General features: G+C 40.7%; 1 protein-coding gene across 6 annotated transcripts in view; it reads left to right on the forward strand.

Annotated features, from left to right (window-relative positions):
* kmt2cb (lysine (K)-specific methyltransferase 2Cb) overlaps window positions 1-17573 on the forward strand; it is a 79369-nt gene extending 61796 nt beyond the window's left edge. For all 6 annotated transcript variants that reach the window (XM_061732326.1, XM_061732329.1, XM_061732328.1 and 3 more), the window contains 18 exons: window positions 647-2281; window positions 2529-2717; window positions 5679-5843; window positions 5951-6080; window positions 6224-6371; window positions 6466-6650; window positions 7081-7217; window positions 7378-7654; window positions 9580-9719; window positions 11166-11276; window positions 12086-13202; window positions 13302-13438; window positions 13553-13695; window positions 13800-13974; window positions 14062-14178; window positions 14277-14350; window positions 15227-15335; window positions 15475-17573. In XM_061732326.1, coding sequence (XP_061588310.1) covers window positions 647-2281; window positions 2529-2717; window positions 5679-5843; window positions 5951-6080; window positions 6224-6371; window positions 6466-6650; window positions 7081-7217; window positions 7378-7654; window positions 9580-9719; window positions 11166-11276; window positions 12086-13202; window positions 13302-13438; window positions 13553-13695; window positions 13800-13974; window positions 14062-14178; window positions 14277-14350; window positions 15227-15335; window positions 15475-15567 — 5082 coding nt within the window. In that variant the 3' untranslated portion in view covers window positions 15568-17573. The remainder of the gene's footprint in view (window positions 1-646; window positions 2282-2528; window positions 2718-5678; window positions 5844-5950; window positions 6081-6223; window positions 6372-6465; window positions 6651-7080; window positions 7218-7377; window positions 7655-9579; window positions 9720-11165; window positions 11277-12085; window positions 13203-13301; window positions 13439-13552; window positions 13696-13799; window positions 13975-14061; window positions 14179-14276; window positions 14351-15226; window positions 15336-15474) is intronic.
* The last annotated feature ends 2785 nt before the right edge of the window (window positions 17574-20358 follow it).

Below are 20358 nucleotides of genomic sequence, written 5' to 3' on the forward strand. Positions count from 1 at the left end.
TTGTCATTCACAAAGTGAAATAAATGTGAAACATCTGGTCAACATCAATGAGTCTATAAATCTGTTCTGTATAGTGTTCTATAGGTCAAAATCTGTATTAATGTTAAAAGGTCGGTGATTAACACTTAATGTTGTGACAGTTTTTTAAAAAAATCTGAAGGTAGTGAAAAAGGTAATAAATTGGTATTAAATTTAACATAAGGATTGCTGTATAAACCCTGTTATAGCAGAACCTACTGTAGTTAGTGTTACAAACTTGTCTAGTTCAATTAAATAAATCATGTGCACAGGAAGGTGTTTATCAACAAATATTCATACAACGCAAACTAATTATCTAAGAGAAAAATGGTTTTGAATGTAAAAAAAAAAAAAACGCTGTCGGCTTTACATACTTATATACATAAACTTTATCTTTCATTACAATTTGAAAGTAAAATCAAACATCCTCCCCCTCAGGTAAACTTAATTTCCTATTTCGTTTTAGTTTTTCTTGAAATAAATGTGTCGGGTAAACGCATGCCAAGTAAAGCAGTATTTTTACATCTCCTTGCTACATCCTGTGTCCAGACTTTTTTTTTCTTTATCTGTTAAAACACTTTAAAATACATACACTCATTATTAACTAATATTTCTTTTTGTTTCTTAGATTCGCAAGCAGCAGAAAGAGCATGCTGAACTTATAGAAGAGTACAGAGTGAAACAGCAGCAAAACAACATGACACCATTAATGCCTGCGATGCACCCAGTTCCAGGCCCTGCTGGCATGGTGCCTGGGGGCCCAGCGGTAGTGCAGCCTCCCATGAACCCCATGATGCAGATGCCCCTCCATCCAAGTCAACCGAATGCACCTCCACGTATGCCCAACCCACAACCCGGCTGGCATCCTGGTGCTTCTGTGCCCATGGGTGGGCCAGGAATGCCCCCTTTAATGCCCTCTCAAGTACCTGTTGGAAATCCAGCTCAGCCCCTTCAGATTCCAATCGGAAATGTACCCCAGCACTCACAAATGCCAGTGGAGCCCCAAGCACCACCGGGAGCCGTAAAGACCATTCAGGCAGGAGGTATGAAGTTTGACGACAACAACCCATTCAGTGAAGGCTTCCAGGAGCGCGAGAGGAGGGAGAGGCTCAGGGAGCAACAGGAGAGACAGCGGGTGCAACTCATGCAGGAAGTTGAACGTCAGAGAGCCCTGAAACATCGTATGGAAATGGAGCAGCAAGGGTTGATGGGCACAGATGGAAACATGGCTCCACTTGCTCAGATGCCATTTTTTAATTCGGAGCTACCACAGGACTTCATGCAACCTCAAAGGCCTTCACTACAGCAATCACAACTTGGACAAATGTTCCCCCAGCAGCAGGGCATGCAAGGCAGCATGGGCTCACCACCTGGAACGTTTATTCAAGGTGAAAGGAGAGCCATGATGAGCAATGGAATGATGCCAACTGACATGGGCCCCAGTTTGGGTCCTGATAACGTCGCACTACATGGACCTAACTTTCCTCACGGTCAACCCAGGCCTCGGCAGTTCAGTGGACCAGGACTGATGTGTCAGATGCAAGGTGAAGGTCCACCATTTGTGGGTGATTCATCAACACCTCTACCATCAAACTTTCCAGGTTCGGGTCAGTCTCTTATACAACTCTACTCCAACATCATCCCAGATGAGAAAGGGAAAAAGAAAAGAAACCGCAAGAAGAAGAAAGAAGACGATGCAGATTCAGTCAAGACACCGTCAACACCACACTCAGACCTTACAGCGCCTCTTACCCCATGTGTCTCAGATACCTCCTCAACTCCTACAAGAAATGTCCACCCCTTTGGAGATCATGACTTATCAAGGTCCCCGTTACTGGGTTCTTCCACTCCCAGTCACTCAGAGCTTGAGAGGCAGCTTTCTGGTGGACAGTCTGGACAAGCTGGTATGTCATCAGAGACTTCAAGGACCCAGGCTCAGGAGCATGAGAGGATCCTAAATAATATAAAGCTGGAACAGACTGATACCATTGAGTGTCACGGGCCAAGAGACGGGCCCATTGGCTCGGAAATTAGCTCTGTGAAGGAAGAGGGTAATAAAGAGAGTATGTCTCCATTCCCTGCTGGACAAAGTCCAAACAAGGGGGAGGCTGGTAATGAACTACTGAAACACCTTCTGAAGAACAAGAGTACACCTCCACCTGGATTATCCCAGCAGAAGTCAGAGGAAAGCCTGCGCTCAGAGGAAGGCGAGTCCACAGACTGCAAAACCCTGCTTCGGCAAAGCTCCATGGACAGCAACGGGGTCAGTATCTCTGTTCGTGCATTTATCGAGTGCTGAGGGGCGATTGGCATAGTGATTCATAGTCTAAGTGATTCAGATGGGAGGTACATCATGGTTGAATCAATATGACTCATAACTGTCTGTAGAGAGTCATATTAATGTGTTAAGTGAAGGCTTTGGTGCTTCTGGAGTAAATTTGTATTCATTTATTTTTTTTACTTATGACTTTTAAAGGAATGATGTTGTGGTTTTTTTTATTCATCTCCAGGCATATTCTGATGGCACATCTGACTTTCCTGGACCTCTGCTACCTGAACAAGAAAAGAAGAAAGGGAGGAACAAGAGACCACCAAAAGGAGGGGAGAAACCTGCCTCTCGCTACAAGAAGAGAAAGAAAGAAGGAGATGAAAAACATATACAATCTGGCCCTGACACTGTAATAACCCAAATCAAACAGGTAATATTTTTTCCATATGGATTGCTACCCGACAGTATTGTCATTTAGCTACGGTATTCTTTTCTAAATGTGAAATTATGAATGTTTGGGTGTGAATTGAAAAAGATCTATGTATGCTTTATTTTAATGTTTCTCCGGTTTGCAAAGACCAGAAAGGACATTTCTTAATATTCAAATCTAAACCTTTTTGCAATTAAGGTGATGTTGGAAGGTGCATGACATTTTCCTGTTAGTTTCACTGGAGTATAAATTCAGTTCAATTGTATTTATACTATTACAACACGCATTTTCCAGAGACCCAGAACATAAACCCCCGAGCAAGTATTACATAAACAATGGCAGGTAAAAACCTCCCCTAGTGGGGGCCGCTCGGTGGCGCAGTGGGTTAAGCAGCGGCTCATATACTCAGGCTACAGTCCTCCTGCAGCGGTCGCAGGTTTGAATCCCGGCCTGCGCACCTTTGCTGCATGTCGTCCCCATTCTCTCTCTCTACCCCTTTCATATCTGCATCTTCAATAAAGGGCCACTAGAGCCCAAAAAAAATCTTTAAAAAAAAAAAAAAAAAAAACCTCCCCTAGTGGGATAAAAATCTTAAGCCAAACAGTGGCAGGTAAAAACTCCCCTAGTGGGAGAAAAACCTTAAGCCAAACAGTGGCAGGTAAAAACTCCCCTTTAGGAGGGAAGGAACCTTGAGCAGGACCTGGATCATAAGGGGGGCACCCTCCTGCTGAAGGCCAGATGGGCAGAGCAGGAAAAGAGAGATCAGAAAGAGAGAATGAAGAACAGAGAGAGGAGGGGCACAGACACAATGGTTAGTTGGTTGCTATATAAACAGATGGCAGACAGCAGACACTCAGTGCGGTTACATGAGCGAGAAGACAATCCATTATTGAGTGAGGTGCGTTCGACTCTGCAACACTAGGTGGCGCCACACACACTTTTGCGTTGGCACTCTTCCGGTACAATTAGTAAACAAGCGGGAAGGAAGACAACATGCAAAAAGAATCGACACTAATGATGACATACCTAGCCTGATCATGTTGCAGGTAAGATGCACGCAAATTCTCCTTCTTCTTCTGTTAATGTGCTGTTGTGATGCCGTGACTGTTATTATTCCCGCTCCTGCGACTCGTCACTTCCGGAAGGGGTGGTACCGGGGCAGTCACTAGCTCGGCTAAGCGCGGGTTGCGTACTTGCCAAAATAACTCGAATTAGGACCGCATTATCTGGTACTAAAAGCTTGATCTCATGAGCTTCAGTTCTGTTCGACTACAGCCCGGCTAAGGGGTATACGTGGCTTTAAAACTTTGATATCGGTCGGATTAAGGCAACAATTAAAATTTCTGTTCATGCATGTAAAGCGTACTGACAGAGGTGATCAGACGGTGAGACTGCAGGGCAGCATGCAGCTCCTGAGGCTCTGGCCCGCAAACATTAGTAGGACGGGGCAGGAGGTGGCAGACCAGCACAACAAACTACAAGAACAATGGAGAACAATGATGGTTATGGGATTATTCTAATTATTAACTGAGGGTTGATCTGAAGAAAGGAAAGAGAAAAAGAGGAAAGAAGGTGTGAGGGGCACCAGTCAGTAGATCATGTTGGTTTCCCCCTTCAGCGTAGGCCTATAGCAGCATATCTACAATGAAGCTATCTGCTCTAGTCTGGTCCTGTAGTTGCAGCTATAACTACTGGCACTAACACACTGGAGTTTACACTAACTAGAGGTTTACTAAACACTAACCATAGGCTTTAGTTAAAAGAAACGTTTTAAGTTTAGTTTTAAAAGTGGTGTCAGTGTCAGTCTCCTTAACCCAGATTGGAAGTTGGTTCCATAGTAATGGTGCCTGATAGCAGAAGACCCGTCCTCCAAATCTACATTTAGATACTCTAGGAACTACGAATAAACCTGCACTCTGAGAACGGAAAGCTCTATTAGGAACATAAAGGTACTATTAGGCCTTGAAATATCGCGGAGCTTGGCCGTTTTTGGCTTTATACGGAAATAATAACATTTTGAATTGGATTCTGCGTTTTACAGGGAGCCAGTGGAGGGAGGCTAATACTGGAGAGACGTGGTGTCTCTTGTTGATTCCTGTCAGCACTCACGCAGCTGCATTTTGGATCAGCTAGAGCCTATTCAGCGAATTACTAGACATCCTGCTAATAATACATTACAGTAATCTAGCCTAGAAAATACAAACACGTGAATTAATTTTTCTGCATCACTCCGGGAGAGGTTGTTCCTAATCTTGTGATATTACGGAGATGGAAAAACGCTGTCTTACAAACCTGATCAATATGCTGTTTAAATGACAAATCCTGTTGGAAAATAACCCAAAGCTTTCGCACAACATACTGCAGGCCATCACAAAATCATCAAATCCCTTCCTAACATGTGCATGACCAAAAATAATAACCTCCGTTTTGTCGGAATTTAGTAGCAAAAGATTAGTGGACATCCAGACCTTGATGTCCCTAAGACATGCCTGAAGTTTAGCTAACGGAGCAATATCAATGAACGGGTCTATTTTTGTGGGTTATAAGGCGCATGATAAAATGTATATAAGATAGATAGATGTCTTTATTGTTGCTAAACAAGTTCAGTCAAATTGATATTGCAGCTCTTGTTTTTAAAGAAAAGAACAACAACGGCAACTACACGATGAAATAATTTAAAATATAATACAATAAAATACTTGAAAATCAGGAGGTGTCTGTGTGTGAGGTGGGCTGCAGGTGGGTGAGGGGTAAGGTGCATCTGATTATAAGGCGCACTGCTGATTTTTGTGAAAATGTAAGGATTTTAAGTCCGCCTTGGAGTGCGAAAAATACGGTAGTTGCATTAAATGACTATGCTGAGGTCAAAGTCTCAGTTGTAATGGTGTGACTAGACTTCTTCATCAGTCCTGCTCTCACTTGTCATTAACCGTGCTACTGTTTCTGTTTCTCTCATTGCAGCAACTCTCCCTGCTGCCCCTCATGGAGCCACTGATTGGCATTAACTTTGCCCATTTTGCTCCCTATGGAAGCGGCCAGCTCAACGGAGAAAATCTCTTGTCTGGTACTTTTGGCAGTGCATCACTAGATGGAGTGTCTGATTATTACTCTCAACTAGCCTACAAGGTGAGATCTGCTTGCATTACTTGGGGCAAACTGAGTAAAAAGATAAGTTTGTATTAAATGTGTCTGCATCATTGTGTGCTGACTTTGGGTTGGTCCTGGCTCTACAGCAGAGTAACTTGAGCAATCCTCCAACACCTCCGGCATCACTACCTCCCACTCCACCTCCTGTGAATCGACAGAAAATGATCAATGGATTTGCTACAACAGAAGAGCTGGCCAGCAAAGCTGCCGCTATGGGTAAGCACTTAGAAACAGATGGTAGTGCGTGTTGTTGTTTTTTACAGAATTATGAAGAAGAATATCGTCCAAATAGGTTGACCTTTGGAAAATGATAAAATCCCAATAAAATCATATTGAATCTCTTTTCTTTTTGAATATAGTTTCCAAAGGCCTGGTGCCAAAGCCACTACATGTCCCATTTAGGGCGGAGGAAGACCTGTTAGCCCGGGCCATTGCTCAGGGACCCAAAACTGTGGATGTTCCAGCTTCCCTTCCTACACCTCCTCACAACAACCAGGAGGAGCTCAGGTGATGGATATGTTCACTTCATGTTAGAACATTTTATTTTAGAGTCATAGTTTTATCTCTATTGACTTATTTTTGTTGTTCTTTTTATCAACAGTAACAGAGGACAGGAGCCTTGCAAAGACAGAGACACACCTGATAGCTTTGTTCCATCCTCATCTCCTGAGAGTGTAGTTGGCATGGAGATCAGTCGCTACCCAGACCTGTCTCTAGTGAAGGAAGAGCCCCTATCCCCCTGCCTGTCCCCGGTACTCCCCATGATTCCAGCTCCTGATGGGAAAGGTGAACAACTAGAACTCCCTACATTCATGTATTTATTCAGTCATAATTAGTTGGTGTTTGTGAAGTAGTTTAAAAGCACAAACTGTGTATGTGATGTCACCATAGCTTTCTGAGCATAGAGATATGTTGTTTGTAAACCTTTTACACACACAAATCCTTGTTGCTCCTCTGCACTGCAAACAAAGATTGTGTTTTTCTGACCAAGAGGAAAACATTGCCTAGTTTATATGTGTGGATCATGTCCACATGGGCACATATACAATACCAGTTTGTTGTCCCATGAATGAAGGTGCATGTAAGTCAGCTACCAATGCCTGCCCTGGAATATATATATATATATATATATATATATATATATATATATATATGACTGCATTATGTCCCTTTTTTGCACAATGTACTATACTTATTTTTGTTTCAAATTCTCTAGGGACTGAAATCAAACTGCAGGATATCAAGTCTGAACCTTCTTCAATGTTCTTTGGCTCCCCCTTTGGTCCCTTGTCTAATGACTCCAAACAAGGGCTGGTTTCGGTAGCGATCACACTCAGACCAGCTGCAGCTGAGGTAAGAATACTCAGCCTTTGCTGAAATTCAGCTTTATTCTGTTTCTTCAAAACCCTTCAGATTTGAAAACATTCTTTGAAAAATATAAATGAGTTGTATTTGATATTTTGATTTCAGGCCCAATTAACTATACTCCATATTCTTTTGTGGCTCTCTTTAGAATATCACAGGTGTAGTGGCGGCAATTTCAGACCTGCTTTGTGTGAAGATCCCCAGCAGTTATGAGGTTAGCAGCACTCCAGACAGAGCTCATCTGTCCATGCTCAGTGGTCCAAGGATGGGTCATCACGGCTTGGAGCTCCGTCCTAACATGCTCTTCCACGGACAAGGAGACAAAGGAGGCCTCAATGGGCGGCCAGGACTGATTATCAGGCCCAGTGGACCACAGGGAATGATGCAGCAGGCACATCAATTTCGTTTCCATTCGCATACCTCAGGTAGGGAATAAAAGTAAATTAAATAAGAGTGTCACATATTCCCCCAAGTACTGTAATACAGTCTGTAATTGAAGTGTCATGTCTGATTTAAGCTGCACATAATCACTCCCTGTCCAAAGGGACAGGGAGTGATTATGTGTAGGAGTGATCTTCGATAATTGTTTCTTTTGAACTTGCAGAGAAGCAGTTACTTTTCTTAACAGTTTATAGATGGCCACTTTGTGTCTTATCATAATTTATCTGGGACGACAGGGACCTCATAACCTAGGTGCTGACGAGTGACTCAATTCATGTCATCGTTGTTCTCAGCTTATATATTTCCTCATTCTTTACAGTCTTAAAATGCTTAATATACAGTTTGTCATGATGGAATGGGATTTACCACAATTTTTAAAAACCTGACTCGCCATTTCTTTCTGTATCAGCATTATATTGTCCTCATTGTCCAATGATAGAATTATCTGCTTGCGTATTCTTATTTATTGGACTTGGCCTGGCTTATTCTAAACTTAAGATTCAATTCAATTTTATTTATATAGCGTCTATTACAACAGAAGTTCTCTCTGGGTGCTTTCTAGAGACCCAGAGCATGATCCCCGAGCAATTATTACATAAACAATGGCAGGTAAAAACTCTCCTAGTTGGAGAAAAACCTTAAACTAAACAATGGCAAGGGAAAAACTCCCCTTCAGGAGGGAAGAAACTTTAAGCAGGATCTGGGTGACCCTCCTACTGAAGGAAAAGAGAAAACGGGACAGAAAGAATGAAGAACAGAGAAAGGAGAGACAGACACAATGGCTAACTGGTGTATTACAAGGATGACTATTAGGGTTGTCCCGATCAGGATTTTTTTAGCTCCCGATCCGATCACTTGAGTTTGAGTATCTGCCGATCCTGATTTTTCCCGATCCGATAACTTTTTTTGGCTCCCGATACATTTCCGATACTTTTTCCCGATCAGATACAATTTAAAAAAATAAATAAATAAATTTAAAAAAAAAAAAAAAAGGACTAAAACTCAAATTATCCCAAGTTTCTTGGACATATATTTCAACAAAGCTTATCAGCACTGGTGCCACAAAATGTAAAAACATGAAATTGTAAACTAAAACAAAAAGTGCAGAATAGTGCAATAACAAAAATAATTTAACTTCAAAAGAGGTAGTTGAATGACATCCAGTCAAACTCACAAACACAAGAAAATTAAAATACTTTTTGGCTTAACCTTAGTGGCATTAAATGAATAGCAGCAGCTTAATGCAACATGAACATATATAAAATTTCACAATTCAAATATGTAAACCATGTTAGCTTCGCTTACTTCGTCACTTCCGGCCAAAGTGATGTCGGCCGAAAGTGACGTTAAATGCAACGATATATAAAGCGATTTAATATATATTAAAAACATTAATAACTAGGTATGTCCCGATACTTTTTTGGCCGATACCGATGTTATGAAAATGCCGTGATCGGGCCTGATTGATCGGGCGGCCGATCGATCGGGACAACATTAATGACTATATAAGCAGATGTAGACAGCAGACACTGAGGTGGTCAGAGGGGGGGATGCAGGTCAGGATGTCAGCAGCATCTACCAGACATCCATACAGACAGGTGGCAGCAAGCAGTGGGATGATCAGAGGGTGGGACTGCAGGATCTACATCTCTCAAGAGTATGATGGCTCAGTGTCTTTATTCTCATGTCTTATCCCATCTATTATCTGTAGCGCCCATAGTAAACATCAAAGGTATTCTGTGCTTGGAAGTGGGCTGAATCATAGAAAGTTTGTCTCACCCAATGGATGTGAAGTGATTGGCAGACTTGAATGGAAGTATATCTGGCTGTAGAAGTTTCAAAATGATTTCTTTGATGACATTTTGTTTCTGGTTTTTTTGTTTGTTTATTTCTTTCTTTTTTTTTCTAGGCCCAGCTGTAGCTCGAGGACCTGACATTAAGAACTCTGGAAACCCTGGAAGTAAACCTCATTGGTGCTGCCATTGTAAAGTGGTGGTTCTGGGAAATGGAGTGCAAAAGAGCACCAAAGACCTCCCTGCTTATATGAAGGTACCAAATGAATTAGGCTGAAAAGCTTTAAATAGTTGAATTGTACAGTGCTCTCTCTACATTAGAACAACTCCAGGCTAAAGCAGATGGATGATCATGGACATATTGGACATACACAGTTCAAATTTTCTAACAAAAATTCAACACCACACTAAAGCAATACTTGAAGGCTGTTTTTTTATGGCACTAATGGCCTTTATTCAAAGTAGGTGGACAGGAAATGGGTATAGAGAGAGGGGGAAGGCATGCAGGAAAGAGTGACGGGCTGGGATTTGAACCTGCGCTTCCTGCACGAGGGTCTCAGTAAATGGTGCCCACTCAACCCACTGAGCTAACCAGGGCCCCCTAAGGCAATTCCTGGACTGACTGCTGCTCCAAAAGCGAGTCAATCTTCATTGTACCACCTCAGGAGAGTTTATATAAAGCAATAAATGTATTTCTAATATGATTGACAGTCGGGTCAGCCAATGGCCAGCCATTATCACTTCCTGACCCGTAATCCTCATACTACCAAACTTACTGAAACAATTGTCAGTTTGTCCTAAACCAGGGTCGCTAAGCACAACAGATTTTGACATCGCCAATGAATCAACATGTTAAACGGCATATTCCACTGTAAACGTCCGTCAGCAGCTCTGTAGCTATTTTGGCGGGGTTCGGCTGAAGGAACTGGTAGCCACAGTTCACTTTGACATACAATGGGCGTGTTCCTGTCAGCTTCCTGTGCAACATGGCTGCGCCCCGTACGAAGAACCACTCTACAGAAATATATGGGTCACATGACTTAATGGTTCATTCAATGTTTTTTAGGCTATGGGACAAGCTAGCCTAAGATAGCGAGTGTAGTGGTACAGACCATGTATGCAAAGCAACAGAGGAATTTGGGAGTTGAATTCAAATACAGGCAGAAAAGTGAAGGAATAAACAAAAATTGAAAAAACAAGCAGTATCTCAATTTGCATTTACTGGATCTGCATTTTAGTGATACCATAGACGGCAAAGCTGAGTGCAAAGTTTGTAAAGTGTACATATCTGCCAGAACAGGGTCAACAATAAACCAGTTCAGTCGTTCATACAAAAGTTTGATGAAAATGTTAAACAATGTTAACTGCCCATTTCTTTTATCATGAAAAAAATGCATGAAATTATGGCTTTTATGAAAACACTTATTAAAAAATGTATTACCAACACCTAAAACACTGAGCCTACTCTTTAAAAAGAGCCAGACTTTCCATCAAGAGAGAGACTTTTATACAGATTTGGAGTTTCAACTATATACTCTGTCCCTTCTGTCCTAGATTAATCAGGCCAGTTAACTATCATTTGCTTTTTGTTTGGTTTTGTTTCCTTTATTCTTTATTTAGCTTCAGCGGTTCCCCCTGTCAGGGCTGGATGGTTAATTATGTCATATTGAGCCTGTTGCAACGTGTGCTCTTCTCTCATCAGGACCCTGAAGGTGGTTTAAATTCAGAGGAAGACCTGGTCTTCTGTAGTCACAGCTGTTTCCTTCTCTACTGTTCATCTCCACTACAGTCCAGACATGCCACAGAAACGAAGGTACATACCAATGTAACTAGGGTTGCAAAATTCCGGGAATTTTCAAAGTTGGAAACTTTCCATGGGAATTAACGGGAATATATGGGAATTAACGGGAATTAACGGGAATAAATAAGAAATTTACAGAATTGAAGGTTGGCCCTTAACAGGGAACTTAAATATAGTTGGGGGAAATATATTGTAGCATAGTCTTGGCTAAAACAACCAGATTTAATGCAAGTACACTCCTCAATCACATGCACACAGCACATTACTTACTGCAGGGCTATTGAGGCCACGCCCCCTACAGGCACTGTGCATTCCTCCATCACATGCACAGGTGATTTCTTGAAGCCTGGAGGCCACACATTTGAGCTCAAAGCACAAGACTATTGAAGCCACACATTTGAGCCCACGGACTATATAAAGTCAAGTAAGTTTTGATGATATTATGGGGTAAATATATTTGATCTATAATGGTATTAATGTTTAACTTGCAAATATTAAATAAAAATGTATTAACACAGTAGCTAGCTAGCTGGTAAGTTAGGTGCTAATGTTTGGATATGATACAGTTTGTTTAAATTACCCCCAATTTCCAGTTAATTCCCATAAATTCCCATAAATTCCCATAATTCCCATAATTCCCATGGAAAGTTTCCAATTTGGAATATTTCCAAAATTCCCGAGCTTAACTTCACATGGAAAGTTTCCGGAAATTTACCGGAAATTTTCCACCCCTTTGCAACCCTAAATGTAACCCATGCAGAAAAAATACAGGTTGTTTAAGTAGCACTTTATTAATTACATTTTTTGGATAATCTTTTCAGGAATCCGTGTCCCTTCTCCCATCTTCTGATCAAATGGAGAGCCTCGGTAAAACTCAGCATCAGTACAGTAACAACATGTCCTCACTTGATGTTCACTGCTTGGCGCAGCTTCAACCCAAGCAGTCTCCCCCCTCTACTCCTCCTATCCCCTTCCCTGCAGCAGGTGAGACACCCAAGACTGAAGCCAAATCCGATGCCCTCAAAGTGACAGTGAAGTTGAAGGCCCGGGCAAGATCTCACGATGGCTGGCATCAGGGAAAGAGACAGAAAGGACTCCGCTGGAGGAAGTGGAGTGTTCAGGTGGTGGTGCAGAGAGGGAATTCCCAGCTCCCTGACGAAGATAAGGTGGATGAGCTCTTGAGGAAACTCGGGGCCTCTCTTCGCCCTCCAGCGTTACTCAAAGACCACAGACGCTGCTGTTTCTGCCACCAGTTTGGAGATGGGATCACTGACGGTCCTGCTAGGCTGCTGAATCTAGACCTTGATGTGTGGGTCCATCTCAACTGTGCCCTTTGGTCAACAGAAGTGTATGAGACACAGGCTGGTGCCCTCATAAACGTGGAGCTCGCACTGCGCCGTGGGCAGACAGTACGCTGTGCCTACTGCCAGCATACGGGAGCCACCAGCAGCTGCCACCGCCTGCGCTGCACCAACGTCTACCATTTCACCTGTGCTTTGCAAGCCCATTGCACATTCTTTAAGGACAAGACCATGCTCTGTCACGCCCACAGGCCTCGAGGAACAGCAGGACAAGCTTTGGAGCATGAGCTGCGTTGCTTTGCTGTGTTTCGACGTGTCTACGTTCAGAGAGATGAAATGCGTCAAATCGCCACCGCCGTGCAGCAGCCTGAGTTGGGTTACACGTTTCGCGTGGGCAGCCTGGTGCTGCATGCAATAGGTCAACTAACTCCAGTGCAAATAGCAGCCTTTCATTCCCCAACAGCCCTCTTTCCAGTTGGCTATGAGGCTTGTCGCATTTACTGGAGCACGCGCCACAGCAACCGCCGCTGTCGCTACGTCTGTTCTGTCGAAGACAGAGAGGGGATCCCAGAGTTTACCATAAGAGTCATCGAACAAGGCTACCAAGACCTGGTCCTGACCGACACCTCTCCTAAAGGTTTGTTCTCTCATTCTTTACAGAAGCAGCAGCATTGTGTTCTCCTGCCGTTTACAGAGAATAGTTCTTAACCCTGTTCTGGGCTTACGTTGTAATTAGGAGTGTGGGATAAGGTGCTTGGTCCAGTTTCTGAAAAAAGAGCTGCATCAGGAACTCTCAAGCTGTTCCCTGTATATCTGAAAGGAGAGGATCTATTTGGACTCACAGTCTCTGCAGTCACCAAGATCACTGAATCAGTATGTAGCTGCTTTGTATTTTTATATATGTATTTGTTTTAAAGGAGTTTGAGTTCAAAATGTAAACAACTATCAAAATGATGTTGTTGTCTACACTACTCTACTCCAATACAGCTCCCAGGAGTCGAAGCGTGTGACAGATACTCCTTCCGTTATGGACGCAACCCTCGTATGGCGTTACCTCTGATATTCAATGAAGCTGGTTGTGCCCGTGCAGAACCGAGAACAAGTTCTCCCTACGCTTCACTGGTGATAAGGTAATTTTGAGTGAGCAAAACATTTACTTTTGTTGGGAGTGTGAAACAACGCTACTATTTGTGTTCTTTTTTTTTTTTTTATACAACTTTCCCTTATAAAATAGGCCACACCCACAAGCTGTATCGTGTGGCAGTGCCAGGTCTAGCCAGAATCTGGCCCAGGGAGATGGTGGCGTTCCTCATGCCAAGACTCCAGTTGTGCACCCCAGGTCCTCCCAGTATCGCTGGATGAAGAGTGAGTGGAGAGCAAATGTCTATTTGGCCCGCTCCCGCATCCAGGTGAGTTGACAACGGCTCGTTACGACAAATGTTTTTAGGTTCCGTTTCCAATTTACAGAATTAAAAGCAGTTTGTATGTATCCACAGGGCCTGGGGCTGTTTGCCGCTAGAGATATGGAAAAACAAAGCATGGTAATTGAGTACAATGGAACCATCCTCCGAAATGAGGTCGCAATCAGAAAAGAGATGGTTTATAGATCTCAGGTATAACTGTTTTTAAAATCATTTTAAGTTGTTTTGATCCGTAATCAAACCCAATAACATATGATTTATTTATTTATTTATTTCCTCCCTCTCCTCAGAACCGGGCAGTGTTCATGTTCCGCATTGATAGCGAACATGTGGTCGATGCCAGCCGAACCGGTGGGCTTGCAAGGTACAATGAAATTCCTCAAATTATTGGATTTTTTTTTTCTTTTCATTTCTTTAAAAGAAAATTTAAGCAAGCATATTTTAAGATAAAATGTTGTTTTTTTTAATAGAGGATTTTGTTTGCTCTGTTGTTCAGTATTTCAGCATTTTTGTATCAATATTTCATGAAATTCAAATTCACTGCCAAAATCTTGCTGCTGTGGAATCTAAGTAATACGTTTCTCACAAGGTCAAACTGGCTTTCAGACCGGGAAATAAAGCAGACTTTGCTGTCTCTGCACTCATTTCATACTTGTTATAGACTCACAACTTGACCCTCCAGATCAAGATCATGACACTTTGATCACCCTTTGCAATATTCTCATCCAAAACATGAATCCTACCATATTCATCACACTGTTCACTTGTTTTCTTCACTTTTTCTTGATAACATATCCTGCAATCATTGCTGCCGAAAAGCTTCTGCCTTCATCTTTCTGTTTTCTGGACTGCTCACATAAATTTAACATGAAGTAATGTGTTAATGCATTTGTGGTGGTCTTTAATTGCATGTCATTTGAAGCACTAATGGACTGAAAGTGGCATACTCCCGTTATGTATTCATAAACTAACATCTCTCAAGATTGTGTCCCTCCTTTTTTCTTAAATTAATCTTGCCTCAAAAAGCCACAAATTGATTTTTAATGTAATTTTATAAAACAAAGTCCCTGTCATATTTTACTTTGTATGAATGTGTCCGTTAATTAGATGCCGCTCCTTGAAATTCAGACCGCGTTTAAACTTCTTCTTAATTACAATTGAAATGATTTCAATCCAGATTGAGAATAGTATACTGAAAACCTTTATATATTAGAGCAATGATTTTTGTTTTGCTCTCCAGATATATCAATCACGCTTGTGCCCCTAATTGTGTTGCGGAGGTGGTCACATTTGAAAGGGGTTACAAAATCATCATCAGCTGCGTTCGTAGAGTTGAAAAAGGAGAAGAGGTGAGTATTTTTCCTTCTTTTTTTATTTCTTCCTTGAAAGGATTTTGTCCCTCTAGGGTTGTATGGCTATTTGGCCTGAAAGATGCGTTTGTGGTGCTTGGTAACAAATGTTCTTCCACTTGCTCTCTTTTTTTTTTAGCTTTGTTTTGACTATCAGTTTGACACCGTTGAAGGCCAGCACAAGATTGCTTGCCAATGCGGAGCTCCCGAATGCAGAAAGTGGATTAACTGAACGAAAGGAGAAGCCCAGATGCATTCTTTGCTGTAGGGTGGGAGTGTGTATGATCTCTGCACTAAGAAAACAACTTCACGCTTAAGTCGTTACATGAAAGAGGAGAAGGCCTGAACCTTCCTTGGAATTACTGAATTCACAGGTTAGTTCATCAAGATCATGAAATAAGAGTGGGTGGTGGAAGGAAAATCTTAACAGTAGCAGGATGTGACTTGTGCCATATGCGAGAGGCTCTGTTGTACACAAGGCCTCCGTCTGTATGTTTGTATCTGTTTGTTCGGTGTAAATGGGGTGTGGAATCCACCAGCGAATGAGAAAGCACTGTGCAGGGTGCGGCCTTATTGCTTACTAAGGGCAGGCCCTTTTGTTACATACTGTTAATGTATATCATATGACTAAATGTAGACATCACTGAATGAGGAATGTACAGCAATGAATACCGCGAAGGGAATATTAACTTGCACTAAAAAATAAAAATAAAAAAAAACAAGAAAAAAAAGAAAAACAAGAAACATACACACAAAAACTTTTAAATACTTGATTCCATGAGTCAGTTTTATCATAGGTCTCTGTCATGTGATTTGTGTGGAATTCGAGAGGTTTTGTATTTATTACTGAGTGAATGAATTTTATTCGAAAAATGATGAGATTGAGTTAAAGAAGGCTAGATTGCTATTGTTTTTGAAGATTGAAGAAGACATGCTGTTACTTTTGTATAAATGTACATAAAGAAAACTATAGGAATAACCGACCAAATACTACCTTAACCTTCTTGATGTTTGGGTGTTTTTAAACTGTTTTTTTTGTTCTGTTTGTCTTTGAAATTTATTTAAGATGGACGTTATTTCAGTTTGAGAGTATATATATTATGATTATTCTGTACAGAATTTGTAATATAACCACGCTAATTCACAAAGTATTTTTGTTGTATTAAAAGTAAGGTATTGTAGCGTAGTGTTTTGTGACTTACACGTACTTTGACCACTCAAAAGAAATATTTTTCTCGACTAACGTAACAAGATATCGGTTACAGAATCAAAGAAAAAGAAAAAAAGGACTCTTTAAATAGTAAGAGATCATTGTGATCTGCTGTTAATCAGGTTGGATTTTAAAGAACTGTGAATTAGGTTTTGAAACCCCAAAACAACTTTTTAACTTTTTATCACAAGAACAGTTATATGTATTTACCTGTTTTTGTTTATACTTTACTTTTACAATAAGGTGTGGAAGTCTAATGATGTGACTTGGACAAACCAGTGTGCGACAAAGAATCGTATGTGGAGCTGTAGGCTGTTCAACCTGTTTTTGTTTTTTTTTCCTGGACAGAAATGGCATTCTGCTTAATCAAAAATGTTTCCTAAACTCGCACTTCACAAGTCACATGCTTAGAAACCGAGCAGTTTTTGTGTGCACAATTTCAAGTGGACTGTAAAATTTTGCAGACAGTCTTAGAAACTTGTAATGTATATGGCATGTATTTTTTTAAACTTTCCCAAGACTCAATTGTATATATTTTCTCAATGAATGGTTGTAACAAAATTGTTTCTTGGATATTTTTCTTCTCTTGTATATTGCATCATCCTGCCAATTTGTCTGTGCTATGTTTTTTTTTTTTTTTTGGTTGTGTATAGTAGTCAGATTTTTTTTTCTTTCTTTCCTTTTTGATTTATTTTTGAAAATGCCTTTTGAAGTGTACAGAGTATGAGGTTTGGAGTTTGTGGAATTGAATTTAGAAACATTTACAAAAATAAACTATTTTACATGTTAGGAAGTTGTGTGCGTGTGTGTGTGAGTGAGTGTGTTGTTATCTATTATGGCGCTTTCTAAGTGATGAAAGGAATTAAAAATCGTAATGGAAAGTGCCAATTCTTCCAGCACAGTTGATTTCATTTTCATGCAGTTAATTATGCCATCTATGAATGTCCCAGAGCTTTGAACTGGAATCAGTGTTTTATCTATTTATTGGCTTAACTAATTTAAACGATAATTAAAATTGTTGCCAAAGATGACCAATTCCTGTTTGAGTACCATTGAGAAGTCTTATTTTGGGTATGTGTGGCATATTAAAGATAGGGTAAGGGACTTTGGGTGATGTCATGTTTTCTTTTCTCCTCAAGAGAAAGGCCCCATCATTAACTTTGTTTATATCAGTTTACAAAATGTGAGCAAAGATTCAAATCTAATCAGTTTTCAGTGTGACGACCTGTTTCCTTCAGAATGGCATCAATTCTCCCAAGTACATTTATACACAGGGAGGGAATTATAGTCGGATGTATAATTAACTGTATTGTACCAATCAGGCACTAGTGACCATCAATTTAATGTATAGGTTAAAACTCAATCATCAACTGAAACAAACAGCTGGAAAGTAAAGTCTTAAAACTGGGTAAGGAACAGAAAATCTCTGCTACTTAGATGAAGTTGTAGAAGACTGCTTCAGGTCACACGTCACGGCAGGCAAGACTGAGAAAGACCACAACACCAAGTAATCCTGCCATATCAGACAGGTCTCTCCCAGGTGAAGGGTGCCGAGCAGAGAGGTTTGTAAAGATGAGATGGTAAAGCACTGAACCCGGCAATGGTGAGGACCATAGTGGTTGGCCAAGGAAACTCAGTGGAACGGATGACAAATCATTCTTACTTGAATTCAAAATTGCAGGATGTCCATAGGTGCCATCGACTAAGAACTAGCGGTAACCAATGGGACCAAGGTACACCCACCTATTGTCCAGAGACCGCTGGTAAGAATTGGTCTTCACGGTAGAATCGTGGCCAAAAAGCCATACGTCTGAAATGAAGGCGTGGGGTGGGGGGCAAGTTGTCCTGGAAGTGGTGTGACAGCACCCACAGACCCAGGATCACATCAAGTGATAATGGTTCTTTTGTTTATTTTATGAAAATGTTTTGAATGTACTTTTTAAGATTGTGATGGCTGTATCTGCTGCCACACCCCACAGCCAAGTCGGTAACATTTAAGTTCACATTAAAAGGGGTTATTTTACGTACATTAGTTTATTTATACATGTAAAGTACACACTAGTTTTCTAAATTATGTGTATTTGACAATTTATATCATGTACATTTAGTTCACTCGTGTCATTTTTACTGTTAATGTTCTAATTTTCTGAGTTACCAGTGCTGAAGATTGCTGCTCCTGGAGACTGAACGGAAGTTGAAGGTGGACTGATAGAAGCAGAGGTGGTGATGCTTGAAGTGGCCACTCAAGTCATACCAAGTTCCAGTACCTGATGACAGGGAAGATAAGTTTGGAGTATCATTATTTTGGTTACATTGTTAAGTTTAGATTTATTTATTTTTTATTGTGTCTGTTGCTTTTGGTTTTGTACTGACAGATGAATCTTTTTGTGTGTAATTTTGGATAATTTAGTAGTTTTCATTATATTTCCTGTTAACCCCTTGTATGTTAATGGTCTGACCAGCGTCTCCCTCCTGTGTCTAATTGTTAAGTATGTTTTTCTTTGTTGATCAGTTCAGCTATGCTTTTAATGCTATGTCAAATTCCTAAGTTCAGTTTGATTTATGCAAAATAGTTTGTCCTTCATTTTTGGTAAATAAACCCTTTTTGTTTTTTAAACTGATTCCTTTTTGCCAGCCCGCTCGGTCCCTCACAAACATGAAAAATTCTAATTTCTCTCAGGAGATTAATAAAGTAGAATTGAACTGAATTGAATACTTTGGGCTTAGATGCATGTACATGTAAACAAGTGCAAGTGGTGCCAAGCATTACTCTTATTGATAAATGAAAATGTACACCTCATTTTAAGACAAAATAAAATAATCGTGTGATGGAAAATACACAATCCAGCAGACTATTCATTGTTTCCATAACTGTGTTTTGTACTTTCAAGTAAAGAAGGAATGGAAGGTCACTAAAAGATTAATTTCTGCCCCTCAGATTGCAGTGGCTCCTTTTGGCACCTTGTTTTGACTTCTGAATCCACATCAATTGTGTTACAAGAATGTGTTATTTCTCTAACCTTTCTCTTGTTTGATGCCTGGATGCATGAGCGGTGGACAGTTAAGTGTCACATTATTCATCTCCCCAGTGAATACAATTTAAATTCCACAATGGGATGCTGAGTGAATTGTAAATAAAAATCAAAATGTGATGCTTTTCAAATTATTAAAATTAAGGTACAAACAAACAAACAAAAAAAGACATCCATTGATTATTTAACTGATGTATCTGCATTTTGTCTGTGGGTTCTTGTTTTTTTTTCATCATATAATTAATTTTGTTATTCAACTAGATTGACTTTCTAATTTGTTCCCAGCTGGTCTAGTTGTTTCAACCCCGTCCACGCATCCACCCACCGAAATATGAGTCATACTGACATCTGTTGGTGAGAAAATGTAAATGTTGTCACCATGTAGAGGCTTAAGCCTGAATTATGGTTCTGCGTTAAATCGACGCAGAGCCTACGCCGCAGGGTACGCTATCCTACGGCGTAGGCTCTGCGTCGATTTAATGCAGAACCATAATTTATTTTTCTTTCTTGTTTTGCTAGCTTTAAAAGAAAATGACATGAAAAATGGCTCGCTGCTTCCATATTGATGCTTGATATCTGTAATTTCAAAGCTTCTACCGAAAAGTATGATCGAATAAATGAATAAACTGCGGTATGAATGTTCCATCTGAACCGGTGTTCTGCCAATCTTTGCTACCTGCCGAGAAAGGCTACTTTGTGGTTCTGCGCATGCGCACAGTCGATTTTCAAAGTTTGCATCATTTCTTGCACGATGTAAAATTGATAATATGGGATGTTGAGT

This window comes from Cololabis saira, chromosome 10 (assembly GCF_033807715.1).
Source record: "Cololabis saira isolate AMF1-May2022 chromosome 10, fColSai1.1, whole genome shotgun sequence".
NCBI lineage: Eukaryota > Metazoa > Chordata > Actinopteri > Beloniformes > Belonidae > Cololabis > Cololabis saira.